Here is a 22,913-nt window from a genome sequence, read left to right as displayed (position 1 = left end):
TGGAAAGGGCCACTATTCGGGAGTCACCTACAACGGGTGGTCCTGACAAATGGTGGTTTTCAATGGTTAAAAGACAGAATAGGTGGGCTACAGTCTCTCTCCAATTCAATGCATCCCTGAATTTTACGTGCTTCTGCCGCTGCCCATGCAATGAGCACCTAGCATTGTCTGAAAATCGGCATGTCTTGCTGCCAAGTGAAAGGATTTTGTTGACAATTTATAAATCTCTTAATGAAACCTACTGAGCGGGCCTGGTAGGAGTAGCACAACACAAGCACAGGACTAAAGGCACTGAAGGTTGCAGCCTGCTGAGGAGCCATGCAAATCCCCACCCCGAGAACCCAGCCCACGCATCCTGCACTTGCAAGGAAGCGATGTCGTCTCTTGTCTCTCACCAAGGCAAGGGCTCCTCACTTTGCGTTATGTTTTACTTCCAGCTTCCTCTGGACTCTAGGGTCTCACATGCCTGTCAGCACAAGCGATGAGTGGAGGGACGAGGGAAAGGATGAGTACATACAAACAACATCAAACAGAGGGGAGAAACTCCCCTGACAGTGACACTTTCAGCTCTAATACAGCATCTGAGATAGGCATCCTGGTAACACATTAAAAGTTCCCCTGGAGCTTGGATTGCCTATGGCTTTAATCAGTATGCTAATACAGACTAGATGCTGGTGTTATGGGTATGGCATGCAGAGAGCAGGGAGGGAGGGAAGGAGGGAAAAGAGCCCCTTGTTCTTTCTCTCTGGGGACTTCAACTTAATGGAGAGGTTTAGCAACATAGTCTCGCATTTCTGCTGTGCCCCCTGTCCCCACGACACACTCCTTCCCCTTTGTTTCACTTGAGGACAGCAGCTTCAGCCACCACACTCACTCTCATCCCACCTTTGTGGGTCACTGTTGGTTAAGAAAGGTTATTTCAAGCATTAATCAATCTTCTGAGGCCCTGGGAGATGAACCAATAAAGGGGAAGGTGATTCCCAGCAGTTCCCTTCCTCCCCCCGCCCCAGCCGCCTTTCCAAACAGTTTATTTTTAATTGGTACTGGATTATTTTCTGCAACTGTTACTAGGGAAACCTGTTACTATAGCAACTGTGTATGTTAAGTCAGTAGCTTATATCTATTAAAATGCAGTATATACTCACGCTGCATGTGTGGCAGGGTTGCTCCATACCAATACACGCGTGCGCACACACACACGCAGTTGGGGCATGCAGAGACTGGAGCTGCGGAGAGTTTCAAGAGCCCCTCCCCATGTCCTTCCCACACTACTGTATCTCCAGGAGGAGGAAATGAGGAGGACGGGGATATTTTTAAGTGCAGTGTTCTGGGCAACAGACCTGCATCTCATATGTGATGGATTTATTTCACTGAAGCAGTAAGGGTATGTTCCCAGCCCTAAGCACAGCAATTATCGGTGCGTACAAACACCACGACACCCCTCATGTTACAGGGCACTCAGACAACCTATGTGCAGTTCTCCTGCTTCCATTCAAGGCTTAAGACAACGTCTTTTTTCAGAGGCAGGTAAGGATGATGGGAGAGAAATCTGTCTTAGTCTGGCAAAAATGAGACCTTCGATTCCATACAGGTATCCTCCAAAAATCTTTATTAGTAGCTATAGCAGACAGCATTCAGGAATCTGTACTACCACAGCATCTCAGTACCCATACAGCCCCCCCACCCACCACCAAATCATGAAGACATGATCACTTCTACCATGCAGAGCAGTAGGCCTTGATGAGGAATTACAGGGCTTCCCTTTGCTAGACTGCATGAACTTGCACAGATGTACAACAAGTACACCAAGTTTTCTCTAGATTAGCAGTATCATCATAATGACACTTCTGCCAATGAACTTCTCATCTACTGTGACTTACTTTCCTAACTGAGATGTTCCATGGAAAGTGCAAACGTGGGTTCTGTTTCCCTCCCATGGATCTGGGCAGGACACTCTCAGCCTTTTGCAACCTGTGAACACCAAATGCTTTCCCGTGCAGGTGCTCACTCCTGCACAGTAACTCCTGCACAGGTGCACAGCCTGGCTTTTCTTAGTCACCTTTTGCAGATCCTTTAGGAATAATCCAGGGCTTTCATAGACCACAAGCTAAAAACTGCTGATTTGGAAACATTCTAGGCAGCTTCAGCTACAGGCTGAAAGGCTGATGTGCTTTCTAACGCAGGAGAGAGATCCTCTGCCCACAGTCTGGTTAAGAGACAGGAAGCTTTGTGGGAATCCTTTACACTTCTGCTATCCCACAGGAGCGCAAGAGGTGGGACTATCAGCCACCATTCAGAGATAGGCAAAATAATCTGAAAGGCTCATTTGGCATACAGAAACAACGCAATTAAAAAAAAAGTTCTGAAGTTAGTGGGCCAGGGTGATGGAAATGGTACAACAGAGCACCAGTGAGTCCATCTCTTTTCATTCCTGCTGATACAAATGCTTCAGTATAAAGCTGGATCTCGCTATGCCCCATGTGGCTTGCAAGGCATGTTCAAAAATGCCTGCGCGACATGGAAATTATTGTAGTTGCTGGTGTATGAGTAGGATTGCAAGAAGACTGACACCCCAGGCACTAAGCCAGCCAAATCTCACCCTCTTGACGTGAGGGGAAACTCCCTTCCCTGGCTTGGAAATTCACCTGGGCAGAAAGCCAAGCAAGGGCTTGTAGCGTGCCTCAGGGGCTGGGGTTGTGGGGCGCCCGGGCACGGCCGTCACGGTGCACTGTAAAGCAGCAGAAGTGGCGGGTGCGGCCATGTGAACAGACACGGTTACATGGCATTTTCTGCTACGCTGTCAAGAGACTGATGCTCTCTTAACAGGCTCCCGAACATCTGCTTTGTGAGGGAAACAGCTGCACATGTCTAGGTGAGGTTACTGTGCATATCATCTGCAAACTGTAATGCTGCTGCCAATGTCTCCTGGCTCCCTGGAGGGTGCCAGCAGAGTAGGTGTCATACCTGGATGTACTGTAATTGGCTCCAGGTACACTCTTAAGGCTCTCAGTTTACACTGGCAGCAAGTAATGGTTACAGCCCTCATATTTTTTTTTAAACCTGCCTAGTTTTGTAGCGCAGGGCACACGGGCAGTTGTTTGGGCAGGGGCTGGGACAAAAAGCGCCAGGTCTCCGACGGCACAGAGCAAAGATCTGCATCAATACGGGCATCCCACCGAATCTGCTCAAAGAGCCCTGGCAAGGCAAGGGCAAGGACTCACACTGGGACCAGGCCAGCACACTGAGGACCTTATATCCCTCTTTTTGTAGAGAGGCTGGCAAAGATGCTAGGTGTCCACAGCTAGCCCATGCACCTGCTAGACACCTCACTTAACTGACAGACTTCCAGCGTCATGGTCCCTTTGCATCAATCCCAGGCTGAAGAAACAGTCTCGACTCACTTGCAAGGACAACGGCTGTCTCAGGATACCTGCAGCAGCCTTTGGTCCTTGACACTTCCCCTGCAGGGCTGCAGGGCTAGGTCTGACCCACATTACAACCACGGCACAGCATATCGCTGGGCACGCTATCTGCTGACTTATGTGGCTGCGGTACTCTCTACATCATCACAGAGGGAGTCAGGCTCCTCAAGTTTGATATTTGATAAGCATAATTCTACAAATGCTTGTGGGGAGAAGGGAAACTAGTTATCAGAGCAGAAGAAATGCAGAGGCAGTGATATGAATTTTTACTAACTTTTCCTAACTGACACAGCATTTTCACTGACTCACTGTCCTGGTTAAGCCACTTGGCTGCCTTGCCTCTCTTTCTTAATCATCTAGCTGGGGTTACAACATTTACTAAAACACAAAAGTGCTTTGTAATCCATACCTAAAAATGCCCCAAATAAAAGAGGCTCTGTCTAAGACTCTTGACATCATTTTCCTTTGTGGGTACCAAGAAAATACAAGAGAGCTTGCTTCCCACATGGGAGCCACTATTCCCAAATCCTGGGAATGCCAGTGTTTGAGTTCAGCTGAAGACACCCTCCCGTAGGTAACCCCAGACAAGACTCCAGCATGCTCCCCTGCAGTGGGAGACGAGAGGGCTGTGAGCTTGGGAACAGGGAGCTCTGCATGCTCTGGGGAAAGGGTGGGCGTGAGGATGGCCACAGGGTCACCCCAGAGATGCTTCACAGTCCAGGACGGGGGCCAAAAGAGCTGTCTTGTCCTGCTTTGGGGATGATCCCTCTCTGGGGAGGACTCTTCCAGAAAACGCTCTCTCCTGGAGAAGGCTGATGAACATTACAAAGTTTTCCCAGGGATTATCCTACTTTCAAAAGCCTCTGCCAGAATTTCACTGTTTGGAGGAGGGGAGGAGAGGAGAAACAGAGCAAACCAGAGCCAAACCCAGACACAGGCGATTGTGGTCAACAGGTCGATGAGAAGAGAGTCCTTTCCAGGGGGACAGTTGCAAGATGAGTCCCAGGCACAGGACCTATCTAGGAACTGGGTCTCTTTTAGGTACTCTCTGCCTAAAAGAGGGCCCTCGCCTGTCTTGCAGCACAAACTCACAGAGAAAGCCTAAGGCAGGAAAAAGAGGATGATAATCAACTGCAGCTTTTCCTCATGGGAATAGGGGTGATGGCTGAGCCAGCTCTGCAGCAACCAGGCCACATTCAGAGACAGGCCAGCTCCTGTGGGCCAGCAGACCCGCTGGCCTGTGGTCACAGCTGGCTCTGACCTCAAAGAGTGCCTCACCTTTTTCTCACTAGTGTCTCCAAACTACCAGCACCCTAATTCCATGAGGAGGAAGCATAGTGGTGGATGTCCATCTTGGACTGGAGACGTCTGTACTCAATTCTCCATTCTGCCACAGGCTGAGATGTGCCACTAACCCGCTGCACCTCCATCACCTCTTCTCCCTTTCATAAAACAAGAGCGACGAGCCTCTTCCCTTCCCAAGAAATACTACAAGGACACGTGCATTAAAGGCTGCAGGGAACTGTGGTAACAGGAGTCAAGTAAATACATGTTGGCCTTCTGACTCAGCATGATGAGTAATGGTAGGCTGAGGTTTACCAGGCTAGCTGAAAGGAAACGGACGCACAAAAGGGAAAGACGTGGGAGCTAAAGGAGTGGCTTTTCAGAGAAAGAGAGGCCAGAGAGAAGGCATTCACAGAAGGGAGGGAGATGAACCATTCACAGGAGGAGCTCCTGATTAGGCTTGAGCCTCACACCAAAAATCACAGCAAAGATGAAAACCTCCAGCACCAGAGCAGCCTCCCCAGAGATGCCAGGAGCATGGTAGCACAACTCCCTACTCTTGTTATGCTCCTTTAATAGAGCAGAATTCCTACTGAAACTGGATTAGGGAGGTTGCAAATTGTGTTAGCCAACAAGGGAGACTGCAGTGTAACAGGAGCAGGAGAAAGGGAAACAGCATTAGACTTTGCCTGCCATTATTACTGCCATTATTAACTTGTCACTTTGCTGTAGTGTTCCTATAACAATGAATTATTGCCTGCAAACAGGCTGACATGATTGAATTACTGGGAGAGCAGCTCCACGGAAAGGAGAGACAACGTTAACCCTTTGCTGAGCAACGTGCAGCCGCTGCCCCTTCCCAGGTGGGCAGGCAAAAGAGCTGAGGCTTCAAAATTGAGCGCCTCACTGCCATTTCGACCTCGAGCACTGCTAGTTTCAGAGCCATCCTCCTCACTGCGCAATTGCCATCTGGGCTGCCTGCAGCATGTAACTTTACCTCATTGGAATAAATGCCATTTTCTCCTAAGCCAGAGCTTTATCGCAGTCCTGTACTACTTCTTGGATTGGTGACACAGCTCTGCACTTGTCTTCCTCTGTGACGCAGCCAGCTGTGGTCCCACCGAGCTGGTCTGGGCCATCCTGTGCTCTCCTAGCTCCCAAATATCAGCAATATACCAAATGTATAGCAGCAATACCAAATGTTTCTGCAGTCCCCTAACCGCTCAGGTAGGCTGCTCCAGGTTGGACATACAAATAAAAGCAAAATATATGTGTGTCTGCAACAGCGATAAAGAACCATGGCCAGAGCATGTTCTGCCTGGGCAGCCCCACAGAAGAAGGTCTTGTAGGAAGCTACAACCTCTCTAGCATACTTATTTTGTAAAGCAGAACCCTTATTTTTGCACACTGCTCCGTTCTGGTATAGATAAGACACATCTCTGGTCAAGTCATCAGACTGATTGACTGCTAGTCTAGACGGATATGGGTCACCTCCTTTCCCCCACACCCCCCCGGCAGGGGCGGTCCTGTCTGCTTGCAGTCAGACAGGCCGTTAATCCCATTCTGCTCTGCCCTGCCGGATGCCCTCAGAGAGACCGCACGGCCAGCCAGCCCCTCTGTGCTCGCTCGGCTGCAGGGCAGAGCCGCTGCGGCTTTCAGGAGCGGCCACGTCCCTTGGCCATCCAGGCCCGTCGTGCTTGCTACTCCTCCCCGGGCGCCCTCCCTATGCCACGCATCCCGCTCAAAGGGACTCGAGATGCTCGAGCCAACCGCCCTTCAGACAGCCCCTCCCTGCAAGTGCTGCTCATGCTTTGCTACGGATCAACTGGACAACACTTCTCATGGAAATCTACTGTTCCTTATACGCACGGTGTAAATCAACACTTCCTGAAGCAAGGGCTGGTGGGGCACTCCCAGCCCCAGGAACAAGCCCAAGCTACAGAGGAGCTGGCTGCAAGCTGCCTCCTTTCAATGTCAGAAGGAGAAAGGTATAAACCACCAAGTGACATGGTTCAATACGTCACTTAGTTGATGCAAGTTCAATTGCCTTGTAGAAGCAGACTATCCTCACAGCCTGCCTGCTGGAGCACTACCAGCTGGGTATTTAAGTAGCTATATAAATCCAAGCTGACACTCAGCAGCCTAAGCCCCTGCCCTAAATGCAAGCACCCTGCAGCACACTATTACAGCCTGCAGGGACTTGGGGAGGCACCCAAATGCTGCTGCAAAGTGTTGTGTCAAGGAGCACAGGCACCTTCTCTGCATACCCTGTGGTGAAGCCCCAGCACCAAACCCCTTCGTCAGTGCTGACTCCTTCAGCCCTATTGACCTCACTGACCAAACTTGGTGCCTGGCCTCATGCTTGCCTCTCCCCAAAGGCAGCACAGTCAGACCCTCGACCTACTATCAGAAAACCCACAGGTAGCAGGCACAAGTCCCTTGGTACAAGCTATGCACTGTAGAATGAAGCCTATGGGCTGTGACAAGGACATCTGCTCAGCTAAGGGACAGCCCAAGATCACAGGCCCATGGCACACTGGAGCTTGCAGAGCAGCTAACAAACCAACGGGTAACAAATCTGGGCACGTAGGGTAGTGAAGCATGTATATGTGACCTAGAAAGGCCTCTTTAAAGCCCAGGAGCCATACGTTTTTAAGTGTAAAGAGAGAAGGCCATGTGCGTAGCTGCAGGGATGGAGAAAACTGGGAAGCCTGCAGCGCTGAGGTCTGGCCATGGCTAACCCAGAGGCTGCTAGCTGGGACATGCCGCTGGGCTGTGTGAGCCTGGGAAAAACAAGAGCTTCCCTCACAAGCAGAAATTAAGATTCTCTGAGGGATGGCAAAATAGAAAGAGTCATGGACAATCCACCTTGAAGAAAATAAAACAAACAATCAAGACATCCCACAAATAAAATCAGAAACCTTTCCATCAAATTCTGAAATAAACGTAAAGGTTCTGTAGGAGAAGGGTGGCAGAGAGGTAAAAGACTCCCAGCATGAGCTGTGCCTGCTGTCAGTAAGCCATATACGGCTCACTGATCACTTGTAAATTAAAATATGGAGATAGGATCACTGTAAGATAAATTCAGCATCAAGTTACAGCCACAGAGGATGAAGAAAGAAAAAAAATAACATACTGAGAGTTAATCAACCTCTCATCAGAAAGATTTCAAGCAAAAAAGAGCTACGATTAGGAAAAAAAATCTACCCAAAATCAAGTTACAATACATATGACAGCACCACATACAAATTTCTGTGTCATTCTCGAGGTTGGCCATTAAGAGCCAAATTCCCTATAGCTGGGTGTCAGACACCTGAAAAATTTGCGTAGATGTATGCTAGAGTACACCTATAACCAAAGACTGACTTTGTTTGCACTATTTGATATACTCAGCTTCAGAGGCTACTGCTGGAAAGTCAGCTGCTAAAGAGAGGGATGAAAAGCTGATAGTGGTATGAAATGCCATTTTGTTACCATGCAGAGAGCAAGCTCCCCTGCAGAACTCACTTGGGATCCCAAGGTCTTTCCTAGTCCTCACCCGCCCCACCAGTTCTGTTCTTTGGGTGAAGGCAAGGTCTTGGGGGAAGGACCCGACTGAATCCACCTAAGAGCTCTCTCACTAGAAGGGACCACTCCCCTCATCTTCAGCTACTTCTTTCCCACTGGGTTAATCTTCTACAGGTTTAGTGAATGCAACTGGCTCTCTGAAGGGTCAGTGCTGGCACAAGTAAAGGGACAGAACCAGGTACAGTCAGGCAATGAGGAGCACCTCCTTCTGCACAACCAAGTGCTAGATCAGCTCCACCTGCCTTGTGAAACCCACATCCTAAGCTCTCATGATTTTGTTGCCTCCACAAACTGTTCAGTGAATCCATCTACTCCATGGAAGAATGTCCAAACAAAATGAGCCATCTGGCATTTCTCAAAAAAAAAAAAAAAAAAATCATCTTAAAAAAGAAGACACAGGAAGGATCACAGCAGGATGGACTATAGATCCATCATTATCTGGACTCCACGTTTCCATATTATATGTGATATAGAAAAACTGTAGGAATTTTCATCAATAGTATCCCAAATTCCTATCCAAAGGAAAAATGACCTTAGAAAATTTATGTTTCCAAATTAAGGAAAAAAACCTTGAACCATAGGTTTTGCCTGTCTAGACTACCATTTTGCTAAAACAAAGCAGATCACAGGTCCAGTGAAATTAGTCTTTGACCGGTGCCAGAAAACATAGAAAACCCAAAATAATCAGCTCTTTATTGAACTAAAACTCTGGAAAAGCATTCAAAGAAAAATTGCCCTTCTTTACTCTGCTCACACAGAAGTATTAATTTAATTCAGTAAAAAGAATTCGCCACTGGGAGAAATAGTGAGCTTTATTTTACTGAAACTTCCTCCTTTGCATGGGCATTGCTGCATCACCTAGCTATGCAGGTGGCTGTCATGCTGAAGAGCAGAGCCACTGGGAACTTGCCAGCTGTGTACTGCCGGCAGAAGACATCTCAAATCCGTTAGTTGAACCAATACTTACAGAGGCTAGAGGCAGGGGATTTACACTAATTTGGGCTGGGCCATCTCTCTGCCTAGCTGCTCAGCACTGTTCTCAGAAAAGGACATCCTGTACAAAGGAACAATGAGGAAGAGGGGGTTTCTCATCAAAGAAGTAGCATCCCATGTGATGCAGAAGCTAGAAAAATGATACAAGTCCCATGTAAAACAATGGAAGAGCCAGAGCTGCCACTCAGGCACAGTAAGAAGGACACTTGACCTGGAGGCCACTCTCACAGGAAGGCTTACAACGCAGCAAGAGAAAACATGTGCTGTCACAGCACTAAGCCTGCCAGCCCCAAGGCTGCTGATCTGTGGGGATCAGCCAGTGTAGTGGAGGGGAATGGGCTTGTGCCCTGGCATGGGTGCAGGACAGTGCAGGTCAGCTCTTAGTTGACACCAGGAGTCAGTGCCCACCACTGACACTCCTGAAAGAGCGGTTCTCCTCCAAAGGATGGCCTTCCTTTGGCTGCCACTGCTGACTCTGCTTTTGGGGGCTTCAAGGATATGAGAGACACAAAAAGCTTTAGAGCTGGACAACTGCAGAATTCTTCACTGCAGAATATTTTAAGTCCCAGGAGAGCAAACAGGGCTTCAGTGAGAAGCTAAAGGGTACAGAAGAAAGACACTAGACAACATCAAAGAAGCTGCGTGTGCAGACTGCAAAGCAGGCTGTGATTCTGGTTCTGTATATGCATGCTGAAAGCGGGAGTGGAAGACCACTCATTAGATATCAAAGAGAAAAACAGAGGGCTTTGAAGTGGAAGTGAAAAAAATGCACTTAAAAAAGTAACTGTGAAGTTATGACCAGATAATATGACCAGAGCAGCATGCTTTGAATACAGCCCAGGTCTTCTGAAATTCTCGAGTCTTGCTCAGGGAAGCTGAGAAGCAAGACCTCCTGCACGAAGTTCAGTAGCTACATTCCATGCCAGATGGGAAGACAAAGGTAGGAGGAGGAGAAGTCCTGCTCTGACCCAGCAACCCCACTGTCAGCATCCCTACCACTGGGCCAGGAACACTGTTGCTGACCCCGTGTGAACGCCTCTGTTCTTTACACTGGGAGGCTCATTTTGTAATAACAGCTGTTTAGTGGGATCAGGATGGCTTTTGCTGTGTGTGCTTCAACAGTTCTGCCAGAAATGAAATCTCACACCTACGCGTGACCTGAATTGCTCTGATTTGCCCCACTGAGTGATCTGGTGGAGCACCTATCTGTTATTCGTGACTGTGAAGCCACAGCCTGGCATGACAAGGTCAGCCAGCAAGCACCCTGGGAGGAGAGCATCCTCTCATGAATATGTGCTTACAGGTAAAACTTCACCTCATATCTATTTTCACAAAAAGTTATGTCTGTAATTAGAGGGTATTGCATGCAGCAGCATGGGAGCAGGGAGAAGATCAGGCTCCCAGGCATGTGTGAAACAACGACAATACGGAGAAGAGATGGAGGTAGGGGGTACTGGAAAGAAGAGTTTGATGGCTTGTGTGCAGGAAAAGCATGCCACGGGTCCTAGCCAGGGATAAATAATTGTGTGAAGGAGGTGGCAGCAAGTTTAAGCAAAGAAGCTTAAAGTGACCTGATGAGCACCAGAACAGGCTCCCAGTGGTAAATGCACACATGTAGGAGGCTGTGCCATGGCCTAGGAAAGGGAGGGAAAAGAGGTGTGAAAACAAACCAACCTGGGCCAACTGGAGAAGAACAAGAGCTCCAGTTGGGTTGCTAATGAAAGTCTGTGCAAGGAGACAGCATTGGGTCACACAACACTGATTCATTCATTTTAGCTGTTTAGTGTGCTGGAAAGCAATAGGAAATAACAGAGGCAGCAATTCAGGACTGCAGGTCTTACCACATTGGTAATGAAGGGAAAGAAGCAAGCCTGAGCATCCAGGAGAGGAGACTGTTCTGCACCACAGTTGTGGCTGCTGATTATCAGCCTCCTGTCTCTACAGAGCAGTTCCTGAATTCCTTCATCACTGAACTAAGAGTACAACTATTTGCCATATGGCACAGAAGGCTTTAAAGCAGAGAGGCAATGCTCTTCTACAGAGCAAAACCACTCTGAGCTCAAACAAGCAGAGACTTAAGACAGTTTCTAGACTTGATTTCTTTAAGGAAGTTTCTGGCCTGTTAGCTTTCCATGTTGAACTTTACTGTTAGATGTTGCCAGCAGCAAAAAAGGCTCAAGTTCTGAAGTATGAACTTTGTGGCTCTTGAAAATACTTGTCTGAACCATCCTTCAGGAGTCTAGGAGACCCTGGTGCTCCACTGGCCACTCATGGTAGAAAAGGTATCTTTCAAATCACTTCATGAGATGATTCCTCCCAGAGAATGTTATTAAAAACTATGAATGGAGAAAGTGACTACACTTGTTAGAGTAAGGCTGTCCCAATAGTCTGCAAGGGTCTTGGCAATTGCTTTAAAATTCTTCTTCCCCTCCCAGCATTAAGTACATCATAAAGCTGTATATTTTTCCATACCTTCTGTCCTCTGCCTCATTCTCTCTCCACCCTGCAGCTTCCCCACCCTCAGTCACTTCAGCAGCACCCACCAAACCATCACTTGCCGGGCTTCTTATAGACAGTGAGAGAGTGACAGAGAGCTCTGCATCCATCTGACTGTGGAATTTCTGGGGAAGCGACGCTCTGGCTCATCCTGCTCTCAAAGGAACATCCAAGACATAAGTTTACCCCTTCTCTGAGGCCAGCTGAGGAGACTCCACCCTCCCTCTCCACAATAATAGTTTCAACTTGACATTTCCTAATAAACCAAATTTTACGAAGCAGCCCCTGGAGAGCCTCTGGAAGCTAATTAATGCTCTAATGAAGAGTCTGACTGTCTTGTTTGCTTGACGGCTCCCAGGTCAATCAATCTGCCATAGCCCGGCTTGCAAAAAAGTAGCAAGGAGCCCAGGACTCCTGGCGTCTGTTCTGTTATCATACTCCTCCACCTCTCCCCATCCCTCCTCCCACGTTCATTACTGTCAACCAGTAGCAAGAGGATAAATTTATAGAGGTGATTGCAGCTTCTCCCCATGTGCCTGCTTCAGGATTAGTAATGAAAGAAGCGGCAGAAGGATGACGCAAGAAGGGAAGGATGGGAAGGGCAGGAGAGGAGGAAGATTGGAAGAAAAAATCGATTTGTGGGCACAGACGCAACTGCGCGTTTATTAGAGCCTGATGGTTTGCACACAGTGAGGTGTCTCCTCTGAAGACAGGGGTGGAGGGCCATGCCCAGCTGTCAGCAGGGACAAGGTCAGCTGGCCAAATACAAGCACATCAGTAGCTGAGCTCTCTCCATGCCCTAGTCCCTTGCCCAGGGAGCATCCAGCGCCAAGGTCTCCGGGTACTGGGGAATGCTGGATCTCCAAAGTCAAGTGCATAGGCACTGGGGAAGTCTGTGCCATGGAGGTTGGAGGGGCCATGCAAGCAAGATATTGGCCTGCTCTCCAGATCCTGATAAAAGGCATGGTATTGGCATCATGAGTCTTATAGACTTCCATGTTGCCAGCCTTGGTTTCCCCACAGGCATCACGAATGTGCTGTGCACCCCAGAACCAGACAATCGCTCCCAATTGCCTTCTGGGCTCCAGATGAACAAGCCTGGTGCAGACACCTGCTCACCAGGTTGCTCTCTGCTGCATTGAGCAAAGGCTGTTAAGCGGCACTGGGATGTGCAAGCCCATGCCCAAGTATAAAGAGGGGGCTTGGTGGGATTTGTCACAATCTCCTGCTTGAGAGAAAGCCCTCCTTTTCTATTCAGCTGTTGCCAGAAAGATTTCCCAGCACTCAGTTCCCTCACAGCTCTGCTGACTCACCTCACGCTCACACTGCAGGGGAAAGATAAGTGCAGTAATGCACACGAGGACAATAGCAATTTAATACACCAGCACAAATCTGCTCAGACCTTCTTGTCAAAAGAGTCATATTCAAATGTCCTCGTCTGCCCAGATTGCAGCACAGTTTCCATCATGTACTATGCCGCCAGAGACTGTCTGCTGCCCTTGTCTGAGTCGCACAGACTTTGCACAGACACATGCTGCTCACAAACAGCATGCCCTGTCTCAATAGCTCCATCCCTGAAAATCTAGCAGAGAGACCAAGACTCAAGGAGGAACCACAAGCAAAGCCAGGCTGTCAGCCCTTGGGTCTCACCTTGTCCCATATAAAATCTACAGTATCACTCTCCTGGGCAGGACACTAAGCCATGGCACATTTGCTCTCTGAGGGGTACACAAGGAATAGCGGAGAGAGCAGGAGAAGGCTACTATCCTACATGTGCAGATAGGCTTAGCTAGTATGATGAAACCAGCCTGAGCAACTAAATCCAAACGCTTTCAGGATCATCTGGATTCAAAAGAAACCTCCTGAACCTTCTCTTCCTCTAAAATCAAAGAGATCGGTGTGTGTCAGGGAGCTACCATGTCTGTCCCTTCTCAGGACACATCTGCCCTGGGTGCTGACTTGCATATCAGCTCAGTATGGATGATCCTCTTCTCCAGCCAGGAAAGGTAAAGGCCACAGCAACAAGTGTACAAAGGGCAAGGTAATGGCTATGTAAGGGCATGCGGTGGTGAATCATTAGGGGAACTCCTAGATTTTGGGGTATAAATGAGATTTCAGAAGCAGGCCAGATCCTGTAACAAAAGGGAATCCCAAACAAAAGGATGAGGGTGGAAAAAACATCTTTACGTGTGCATCTGGGGCTTGTTCCAAGCTCAGCTCACGCTTCTGTGTGCAGTGCTCCTGCCAGCTTGGGCTTTGGGGAAGCAGCTGGCATGAATTGCACCTCACTTTTTTTCCCCCTCTGCTGCAACATGAGCTCACTGGGAGTTGTAAGTAGAAGGAGAGTACTGTGACGTAAGGACACAAAACAGCTGCAAACGACCTTGCCAGTAGCCAGTCTGGTCCATAATCCTGCCAAAAAGACCCCCGAACCAGGCTGGATTTCAGCTCCAGTCTGTAGAAGTTAAAAACGACTCACTCTACAGCAGTGCACACTCTCTCGCTCCAAAGTGCACACAGGCTAACTGGGGGAACATGCCTGCACTTTTGCATAACCTTTCTTCTACTGCACAACCAGTGCTGTATTGCTGTATAAATGTGCTGGGTTGTGTGACACCAAGGAGCATGCAATGAATGGGAAAAATAGTGGGGCTTCAGATACTACTGTCGCTGCTTGTGGGTTTTCACATATCGCCAAGTGATGAATATCACACCCTCGTGATACCTAAATCCACTATATAAGCTGTCACACATACAGCTAGTGTATTCTATAGGGTTTTTTCCTGAAACAGTCAGTCCTTACAATGGCCTAGTGCCCAAGGGGATAAGGAATGGTCACATCCAAAGGTCAAAACTAGCTCTAAGATGTAATGGAGGACCCTTCTGTCTTCCCACCTACAGAGCTTCACTTTAGAGATGTGTTATCGCTTCCCTATTCATTTCCTCCTTCGGGAGCTTCATGTTTTGTTTCTCAGATGCTGCTAGTTTCTTCCCGGGAGTAAGGAAGGAGTTAAGTGTTTCAAACTGCTGAAGTCTCCTCAAAATTACCTGTTTGCCACTTGAGACTGCAATACGTGAAACTGCAGCTATATTAACAGATGCATTTCAAAGCCAGTGGTGCCCTTCCGCAGTTATCACACAGCATGCATGACATCTACAAATATCCCTATAACCCACTGCAGGAAGGCCAAAAAGAGACAGCCTAAGTATTGCAATAGCAAACTGACACACCAAGAGAAGATCCGGCACCTAATCTCTTGAGCATGTGGGACTTCACCAAGCAAAGAGATTAATGAAGCAATCAGTTAGCCACAATTTTGCCTTTCTGTAAGGCTTTTCACCTTAATATACTTTAAAGGCTGACATATATCGATTGCCACATCTGCACCTTGAATCTGTCAAATAGAAAGGTCACTCTGACAAATAGGGAGCAGAGTTTTAAGAGAAAACTAGAATTTCAACATTAACTTACAATCTGGAAATATATGCCACCTCAATTTGCCAAAAAAAACTCCAGATACCTTCCTTATGGTTTTGCTCAAAGAGTGGTAGTAGACACAGTTCACCCCATACTCACTGGCACGTAGGACAAGGCAGAAACTTGTGGCAAGTGGCAAATGAAAAGGAGAAAGACAGGACTAAGTCATCCAATGGTAGGCTGACGTTATGTCAAATTAATGTGACTATGGGGAGCCACAGGTTTAGACTGACAGCTCTCTCATGAATTTAATTGTTCAGGGGTCCTGAACGACCCCCCTTAAGAAAAAGACCTATTTAATCTGCATATTTAATTAAAATGCATATTAATCTGAAAACCAGCATCTACTTCAGCAGCCCAGGTCTGGCTGTTGGGGCACTATGACATTCATTCAGAGGTGTCTGAGGAAGGTGCCTCCCACATCATCCTGGATTCTCTCTGGATCATCCAAGGACTCAACAAAAGCATGACCTCTGTAGCTTGCAAAAGTAGAGAGAATCACAGCAGACACTTGCATGGCTGCCAGCAGTATTTACAGAGAACTTTCAAGCTACCCCACAGAGGCTGTAGGGCATGGATATGACAGGCAGGGAGAGCACAACAGAGGTGCTGGGAGACATTCTGAGGAGGAGAGAGAGAAAGGAGCCCCCCTCTTCTCCTCCATCCCCTTGTGGGCTGTAAAACCATGCTATGCAAGGCTCATCAGACTGGTGGATAACATTTCCATGGTGGTAGTTTGTTGAGCAGTAGAGAGGCAGGGAGAGGTAAAAAATGTAGAGACCTAGATAACTTGTTTTGGTAAAGCACTGCACTATCCTGGATAGTTACTGTTGCAGTAAAGAACTGTTTGCCAGAGCATGTTAGGCCTTCCACTGACCTTTAAACATCCTTCTGGCCCTCATGAGCTGCAACATAGAGGCTGTCTTTTGGAAAGTATTACCAAGGATTTCTCTTTCTCTCTCTCTCATGCACACACACACACACGTATGCACAGAGATGCAGCATGAAAAAGCTTATTACTCCAGTGACCTTCTCCAATCAACGCTGTTTCCTAGGGAAATAAGCTAAAATGATGAACATCACCAACCTGACCTTGGGAGCAGTTAAGATACGTATTACAGGTCAGGATAATCAAGATAAATGGAAAAGATTAACCTAGAGATGAGTGCAAGGACAGAGGGAGGGAAGAAACAGGATAGTGAGATCATGAGGGGCACAGAGCTCACAGCATCCCGATTCTTCCAAAGACACAGTAAGGGTTGGGGGTAGGTGGAGGATATGAAAAGGGCTACTGAAAAGAAAGAAAGAAAAAAAACACACAAAATGAAACCAAAAGACAGACACGAGGAAGGAGTCTCAGTGCACAAAACCACATGAGGGGAGAACTAACAGTGCTGCAAGGAACTGAGCCAAGGGTCTCGAAGATGCCAAGAGTCTCACTCAGAACATCTATCTATTCCAGCCTAAAATCTGAGACAGCAATAAACCATTTACCGCAGCTGGGGCTTGGAGCTGCCCTGACCTTGCTTTTACATCGTTCTTGGAGAAAAGTAGGTACAACCAAAGAGTCAGCTAGGTGGCCTACAGAAGACACCTAGCTCTTTCCAGTGACTATACAGGCAGCAAAAGGACATCGCAGATTTTCTGACTCTCGGCCATGCCAGGGGTCTGTTGCCTACATGTTGCACAGTCATGCAGGCACCCATGGCCTTGGTGTCTTCTAACTGGAAAGGACTCACTTTCTGTTGGGGATGACTATCAGGCTCTTTTTACCACTGGTTGCTTTTGAGGACCCCTCCAACAGAGCAAGAGACACAGTCAGTTACTAGAGAAGATGTAGCGTATCATCTACGATAGGTATCCACGCACAGGCTTTGGTGGAAGGATGATCCTCTCCTCTTTGATACTGTTTGCACTGCCCCTCCCCTCTGCTCTCCAAGCCAATCTGCTCTGCTGAAGGGAGGTGGCATCCTGAAAGTCCCCTCCATTTCACAAGAACAGCCCAGAGACTGGACAGAGCCAGCAGTCACCTCACCTCTCAGAAGAAAAACCCACAAACAGCACAGGAGGAGTACAGGAACAGGAGGAACGTCTTCTGAAGTGGAGAGCAGGGCTTAACATATCTGCAGCCAAGTCTTTAACAAGTGTGAAAACTCAGCGGCAGCTGCAAGAGCAATACTTGCTCTGAGAGGCCACCACAGCACTGATTGATAAGCAGCCCATCACCATGAAGCACTTCCCTGCCCTCCTTTGGCACCTACCTGGCCGCAGGACCCTGATTTCCAGCAGGTTGGAGGTCCTGTCCGCCAGCCGCGTCCAGCTACTGTTGTAGTTCTTCCGCCAGAGTTCAGCCACACACTGGTACTTGCCAGCCTCCGTGTCACTCGCCCTGCTGATGCTGAGACGCACGTTGTTGCTGGACTCTGCCTTTTCAATGGCAGTGCGTGTCCGGAAGCTGGCATACCTGTCCCCCCACTGGACACCACCATCGCGCGTGAAGGTGACCAGGTCATGGAACTCGGTGCTGCCAGCCGGCTGGAAACGCCACGTCACTGACACCGGCACCCATGATGGGTAGTGCGGCTTGATGATGCACTGGAGGTCGAATGACTCATTGTAGGTCACGCCAGGGGTGCGGGAAATAGCTGTGACAGCAAAACCAGCCTCTGCAGAAAGAAAGAAAAGGGCTTTGAGAGATACTTGCCTAACGAGGACCTGCTCTCTGCTGTTAATATGCAAAAGGTAGAGTGTTCTTATCCAGCCATGGGTCTGGAATAATCAGCAGCTCATGTTGTGCTGGCTTCTCTCATTTGCAATCGCAAAGTGGCATGAACAGCAATGAGAAAAAAAACCCACACTTAGCTGCCTGCATAGTAGTGACCGTCTGAGTAAGCACTTGTTGCAGTGACAACAGGGACATGCTCGACTTCTGCGAGGAGGAGAGAGACCGCCTGAAACCCAGAGGGAGAGCAACCAATCTCAGTACTTTTGCATGCCGTCAAACCAGCCCATAAGGGAAGTTTGCAATGGGCACAGAACCATTGCAAGGCAAGATCTGACTCTGTAAAGGGAACAAGACTGATCACCCACAGCTCCTGGGATTCACAGCTGTCTCTTGGCCAAGGCATCCCTCTCCCTTCCCCACGCCATGTTTGCAGTTGGTCACAGGCAAAAGGTCAGGGAAGTAAGAGCAGCTTGCTTTCAGACTTTGGAGAGGTGGCAGTGGTTATGAAATCCCAGGATGGAGGCAATGTAAGTAAGAGAGAAGCTGGTTACTGGATTCTGTTCTTCATAGAGTGTATTTTTTTTGTTGTCTTTCAAATTACAGCTATGAGATAGCTTTATACAGCTATTATCATATATGCACAATTCCACAAGCCAGTCAACATATTTGTCCTCAACTACTCCCAATTTAATTTTTTGGTTTAGGAGAGTTTAAAACTAGCAGCCTATTAATAATTTGAAGACAACATATTCCTAGTTGACTATCTCAGATTTTGGGTTATAAGATTTTCATTTTGGGTAAGGGAATTTCCATCATTCATTTGTTTGCATTGCAGAAAAATAAGTCTTTTTTTCTGATTACTTAAATGCAGCCTGTTAATTTAGCAGGGACCTAGTTTTCCATCAGCAACATCCACAAGAAAGATTTACTTCCTGGAAGTCTCCGCTGGGTATCTCGAGCGAGTTAAGAGCTCTCCTCCCTTTGCAGTGTTGACAATTCAGGCATCTGGTAAAGTTTTCATTGTAGCTCTGAGGGTGAAGTCCCCAGCCAGTACCCAGCAGGAACAGAAATGTTTTCTAGATCATCATGGAGCTTCAATCTATCATGGGCTCAAAATTATAGACTGAGAGGATTCTCCAGTCCCAGGAGATCAGCTGGGAGTTCAGCTGCAGCCTGTAGAGTCACTGCTGCCAAGCCCAACTGGCCACAGCACAGACACCACAATGTCAGCATGTTTCCAGCAAGTGCCTCTGCTGCCCTCATCACCCAAAGGCATCACTATGGCAGAGCTCTGGGATGTGTAATTACTGAGAAAACAGGCTAGTCTTTGGGATTAAAGCCTCTTGGAATATGTTCAGTGATTATCCAGCAGAGGAAAACAAGGCTAAGGAGGATGCCCACTGGAAGACTGCTACATCTCATCCCCACGTAAGCTGTCACATATTGACGCTGCAGCAGCTCTCCTGGCCAGGCCAATGTGTTTTGAGGCCCAGCACAGCAGAGATTTCTGGCCCTAGGAGGCTGATTCTCTTTCAAGGCCAGCTGAGCTTGTAGAGTTTTATCTCCAGTTAGTCTGGGCTTAAGAAAAGTACTTCTCTTGACTGTCATGCAAAAAACAAATCAATTCCTCAACTCAACAAACATTGTTCATGGCATTTGGGTGAACACATAAAAGCCCTTCTTCCTGAAGGACTTCGTATAAAAGGAGGGAAGCCATGCATGAAAGCAGGCAGATTTTTGTGCAAGACCTGCCTACAGCAACGTGTCAAAATTCTCTCATCCAGCTGACCTCACTTCTACAGAGGCGAGCGCCTGACCCTCTTCCATCCCAACCATCCAGAGACTGAAACCCCTGATCTGCACTGAAGTTCCCAGCAGTTCAGGGACATCCGATTTCATCCAACAGCCAATCTCTCTTCTGGCTATTGCTTTAGAATCACAGTGTAGGAAGATTTATGGGTTCTAAAATAATCTGTGCTGGTTCAGCTAAAGAGTTTCTTATCCTGGCAGACTGGCAAACGATTAGATCTTAACTTGAAATGAGAGTATCACTTAAATTTGCTGCATTTCTTACTAGCACTTTCTGTAGCAATAAACCTCCCTTTTCCTTGGCATATTCTCTTTGAGTTTCTCAAAACACTTTACAAACATTAAGCAGAACAACAACAACAACAAAATCAGATTCAGCAGCAACAACAATAAAAATCAACATTTTTGCCATAAAATTTCATGGAGCTACTTCAGTCTTTGATTGTTTCAGGAACAGGACCTAGGAAATTTCTTAGAACTTGACAGAATTTGTTTAACAGCCAGAGATTTCTCAGGGACAAGGATTAGAGGGAGAGGGAAAACTAACTTTTAATGACATTTTCTGGAACTGCTGGGAAGTTCTGAACATCTTAACTTTCAGTAAGAGCGAAAGTGATGCATTTTAAAATTCTATCACTTAATTTACTGTTGTACTCTCTGTTCTATCCCCACTAACCTCCACAAATAGCAGAGTAAAGAGAATGGACACAGACTTATAGCAGGCTAAATGTCACCGACCTCAAGAGGAAAATGCTGTTCAAACTAGCTGAGAAGCTGCCTTTAATTTTTTACAAACTAGGAAGTTCCTACTTGCTTTCAGAAGCTGTATAGCAATGATTTCTAGCTTTAGACAGAGCAGCCTCTGAAAGAAGGTCAAAAGTAGAGGGGAGGAAAGGATGAAAAAGCAAGATTTTAATCAGAATATGATATGACTTTAATATCTGGTCTCTCTGACATCTTGCCAAAGCTTAAGATTAATACTGCAGAGAACCAAAAAATCTATTTCAACTTTTTAACACTGAGCACCAATTCTTTACAGCTCTGGCATTCTGCAAGTGGCCTCACAGGAACAGTCATCAGTTCTTCAGTCTCCCGCAAAGTACTTTGGGAACCAGTGCAGGATTCAATATAGCCAGGCCTGAACTGGACCAAGCAATTCCTAGGCTTTGCAAATCCTCTAATGCCTTAACTGCCCTCTCTTACTTCAATATGGTTCACCATCAATATGGTGAAACAGAGGTGCTCTCTCTCAAAGAGAAGTACTGCAATGATCTTGACTTCTAGTTCAGCCTGGTCAGTGGACTATGGTGTAGTCTTGGGCCTCTTGCTCAAGGCCTCCTGTGCGGAGGCACTGAGGAGCCTCCCTGAACCATGGCTCCTGAGGGCTTCTCATGCTGTAGGAGCTGCTCACAATTTCTGGCGGTCCCCATGTCTCATGAGTGGAGGTTTCGTTCTGGACTAGCGAGAGGAGGTAAGGTTTACCTAGGGTCCACAAGGAAGCTTCAGTGCCCAAGGATTGCTGATGGAGTGCTACAATTCTACTTCCCACAGTCCATCTCCAGCACCATAGGTGATGTGGGGCCCTCTTTCAGTGGACCAGGAAGCATTACGCTGCCCTCTCGCCTGCAGGTTTCTGTCTTTGGAAGGATGTCGGAAACACTGCCCCTCTATTTAGCTATCCCCAATCTTGCTCACTTTATGGCCATGCCTCAGACTTGGCCTTCAAACGCAACAACGTACACAGTTGTTTTGCACCAACCTACCCGGGAACTGTGCACCAGGGTCTGGCTGCTAAGTGCCTACTTTTCACGAGCAAAACAGGAGAATCAAGAGCAGCAGGCATCTCCTGCACCTTGCCCTCGCCACGAGGCATTTGCAGGTGACACTCGGGGGACTGGGAGGCATGGGGAGCACGGCCCTGAGGCCCCCGCACCTCGAGTACTCACCCAGAGCAGTGACAGACACTGACGTGCCAGCATGCCGCTCCCCAACCATCTGCCATTCCCCATCCAGTGTCCGTGTCCACTCTGCCACTCGGCACTCATAGTGGCCCTCGTCTGCCTTGACACTGTTGAAGATCTCCAGGGTGAAGGCACCGGGCCGCACCTGCTCCATCTGGATGCCCCCGTAGCTGCTGCGCTCAGCATATGAAGGGCCTGGGTGCAGGGTGCCATCCCGATCCAGCCGTACAATTTCGCTGCGCCGGTTCTGCTTGTCCACTAGCTGCCAGGTGACTGAGAGGCGGCTTTGGGGCCCAAAGCCTGAGCGCACGTTGCAGCCAAAGCGCAAGCTCTCGCCCTCCAAGACATTGCTGGCATTGTTGGTTATTTCCAATGAGATGCTGGTCTCTAAGGAGAAAAACGCATACACACAGGGAAGATGATACACACTCGCCAATCCTCAGTCCACCAGAAGGACACTGACGTCCCGAGAGACTTCACCAGGTGCAGGAAACTGCCCACATATTTGGGTCCAGGCACATCTTAACTTTATGCGTGACCACATCCAAAAACAGCTTGTGGGCAGCGAGATGCTCCTGGTGACTTGCACACTTAAACCAGGTGCAGGCCAAAGCTCGCTCGCTCTCCCTATGGCTCATGAGACACGGACGCATCTTCTGGTTGCAGGTCCGGGACGGCATCTCAAAACACTTCAGGGGATTTGTGTTGCTACATGCACCACATGCAAGTGGCTCTGCCAAAAAGCCTTCCAACTCCCCGGGCTTTCCGGTTCATGTCATTCTGATTACCATCTTGCCACTTCCACTTCCTGCAACACCTTTTAGGAGAAGCTCTCACAAACTCCCATCACTATTAACACTAAGAGTTAGTTATAAATGTTTGGCATCATCAAAAAAAAAGGTAGCTTGAGCTTCCCAGAGATGTTGAACTTTACAGCCGTTTTTTCAGAGATACTGAGTGCTGGTTACTCCTGTTGTCTTCCATCGGAGTTTTGGACACTTAGCACCCTTGAAAAATCATCGCATTTGTTGCTAGAGCTGGTGACTTATGAAATTTCAGGAATGAAATCTGTCATAGTGGCTTTGCCTAGAAGTACTGCATTTCAGACAATTGTCCTGTGAAAAGATTTCTAACTGGAATAATTTTCAATGCCAAACAAACAAGACCCAACATTGGTA

The 22,913-nt window shown here is 47.8% G+C and overlaps 1 protein-coding gene across 2 annotated transcripts in view; it reads right to left on the bottom strand.

Moving 5' to 3' along the window:
• The window catches only part of IGSF3 (immunoglobulin superfamily member 3), a 108,841-nt gene that overhangs the window by 11,637 nt on the left and 74,291 nt on the right, over positions 1 to 22,913 (bottom strand). The window contains exons 5-6 of one of the 2 annotated variants that reach the window (XM_062597374.1): positions 21,721 to 22,122; positions 17,502 to 17,906 (exon numbers count right to left, since the gene is read on the bottom strand). In XM_062597374.1, coding sequence (XP_062453358.1) covers positions 17,502 to 17,906; positions 21,721 to 22,122 — 807 coding nt within the window. The remainder of the gene's footprint in view (positions 1 to 17,501; positions 17,907 to 21,720; positions 22,123 to 22,913) is intronic. The other variant, XM_062597380.1, reaches the window with a different exon arrangement.

The sequence above is a fragment of the Rhea pennata genome, chromosome 1 (assembly GCF_028389875.1).
Source record: "Rhea pennata isolate bPtePen1 chromosome 1, bPtePen1.pri, whole genome shotgun sequence".
Classification (NCBI taxonomy): domain Eukaryota; kingdom Metazoa; phylum Chordata; class Aves; order Rheiformes; family Rheidae; genus Rhea; species Rhea pennata.
This window is presented reverse-complemented; position numbering and strand designations above follow the sequence as displayed.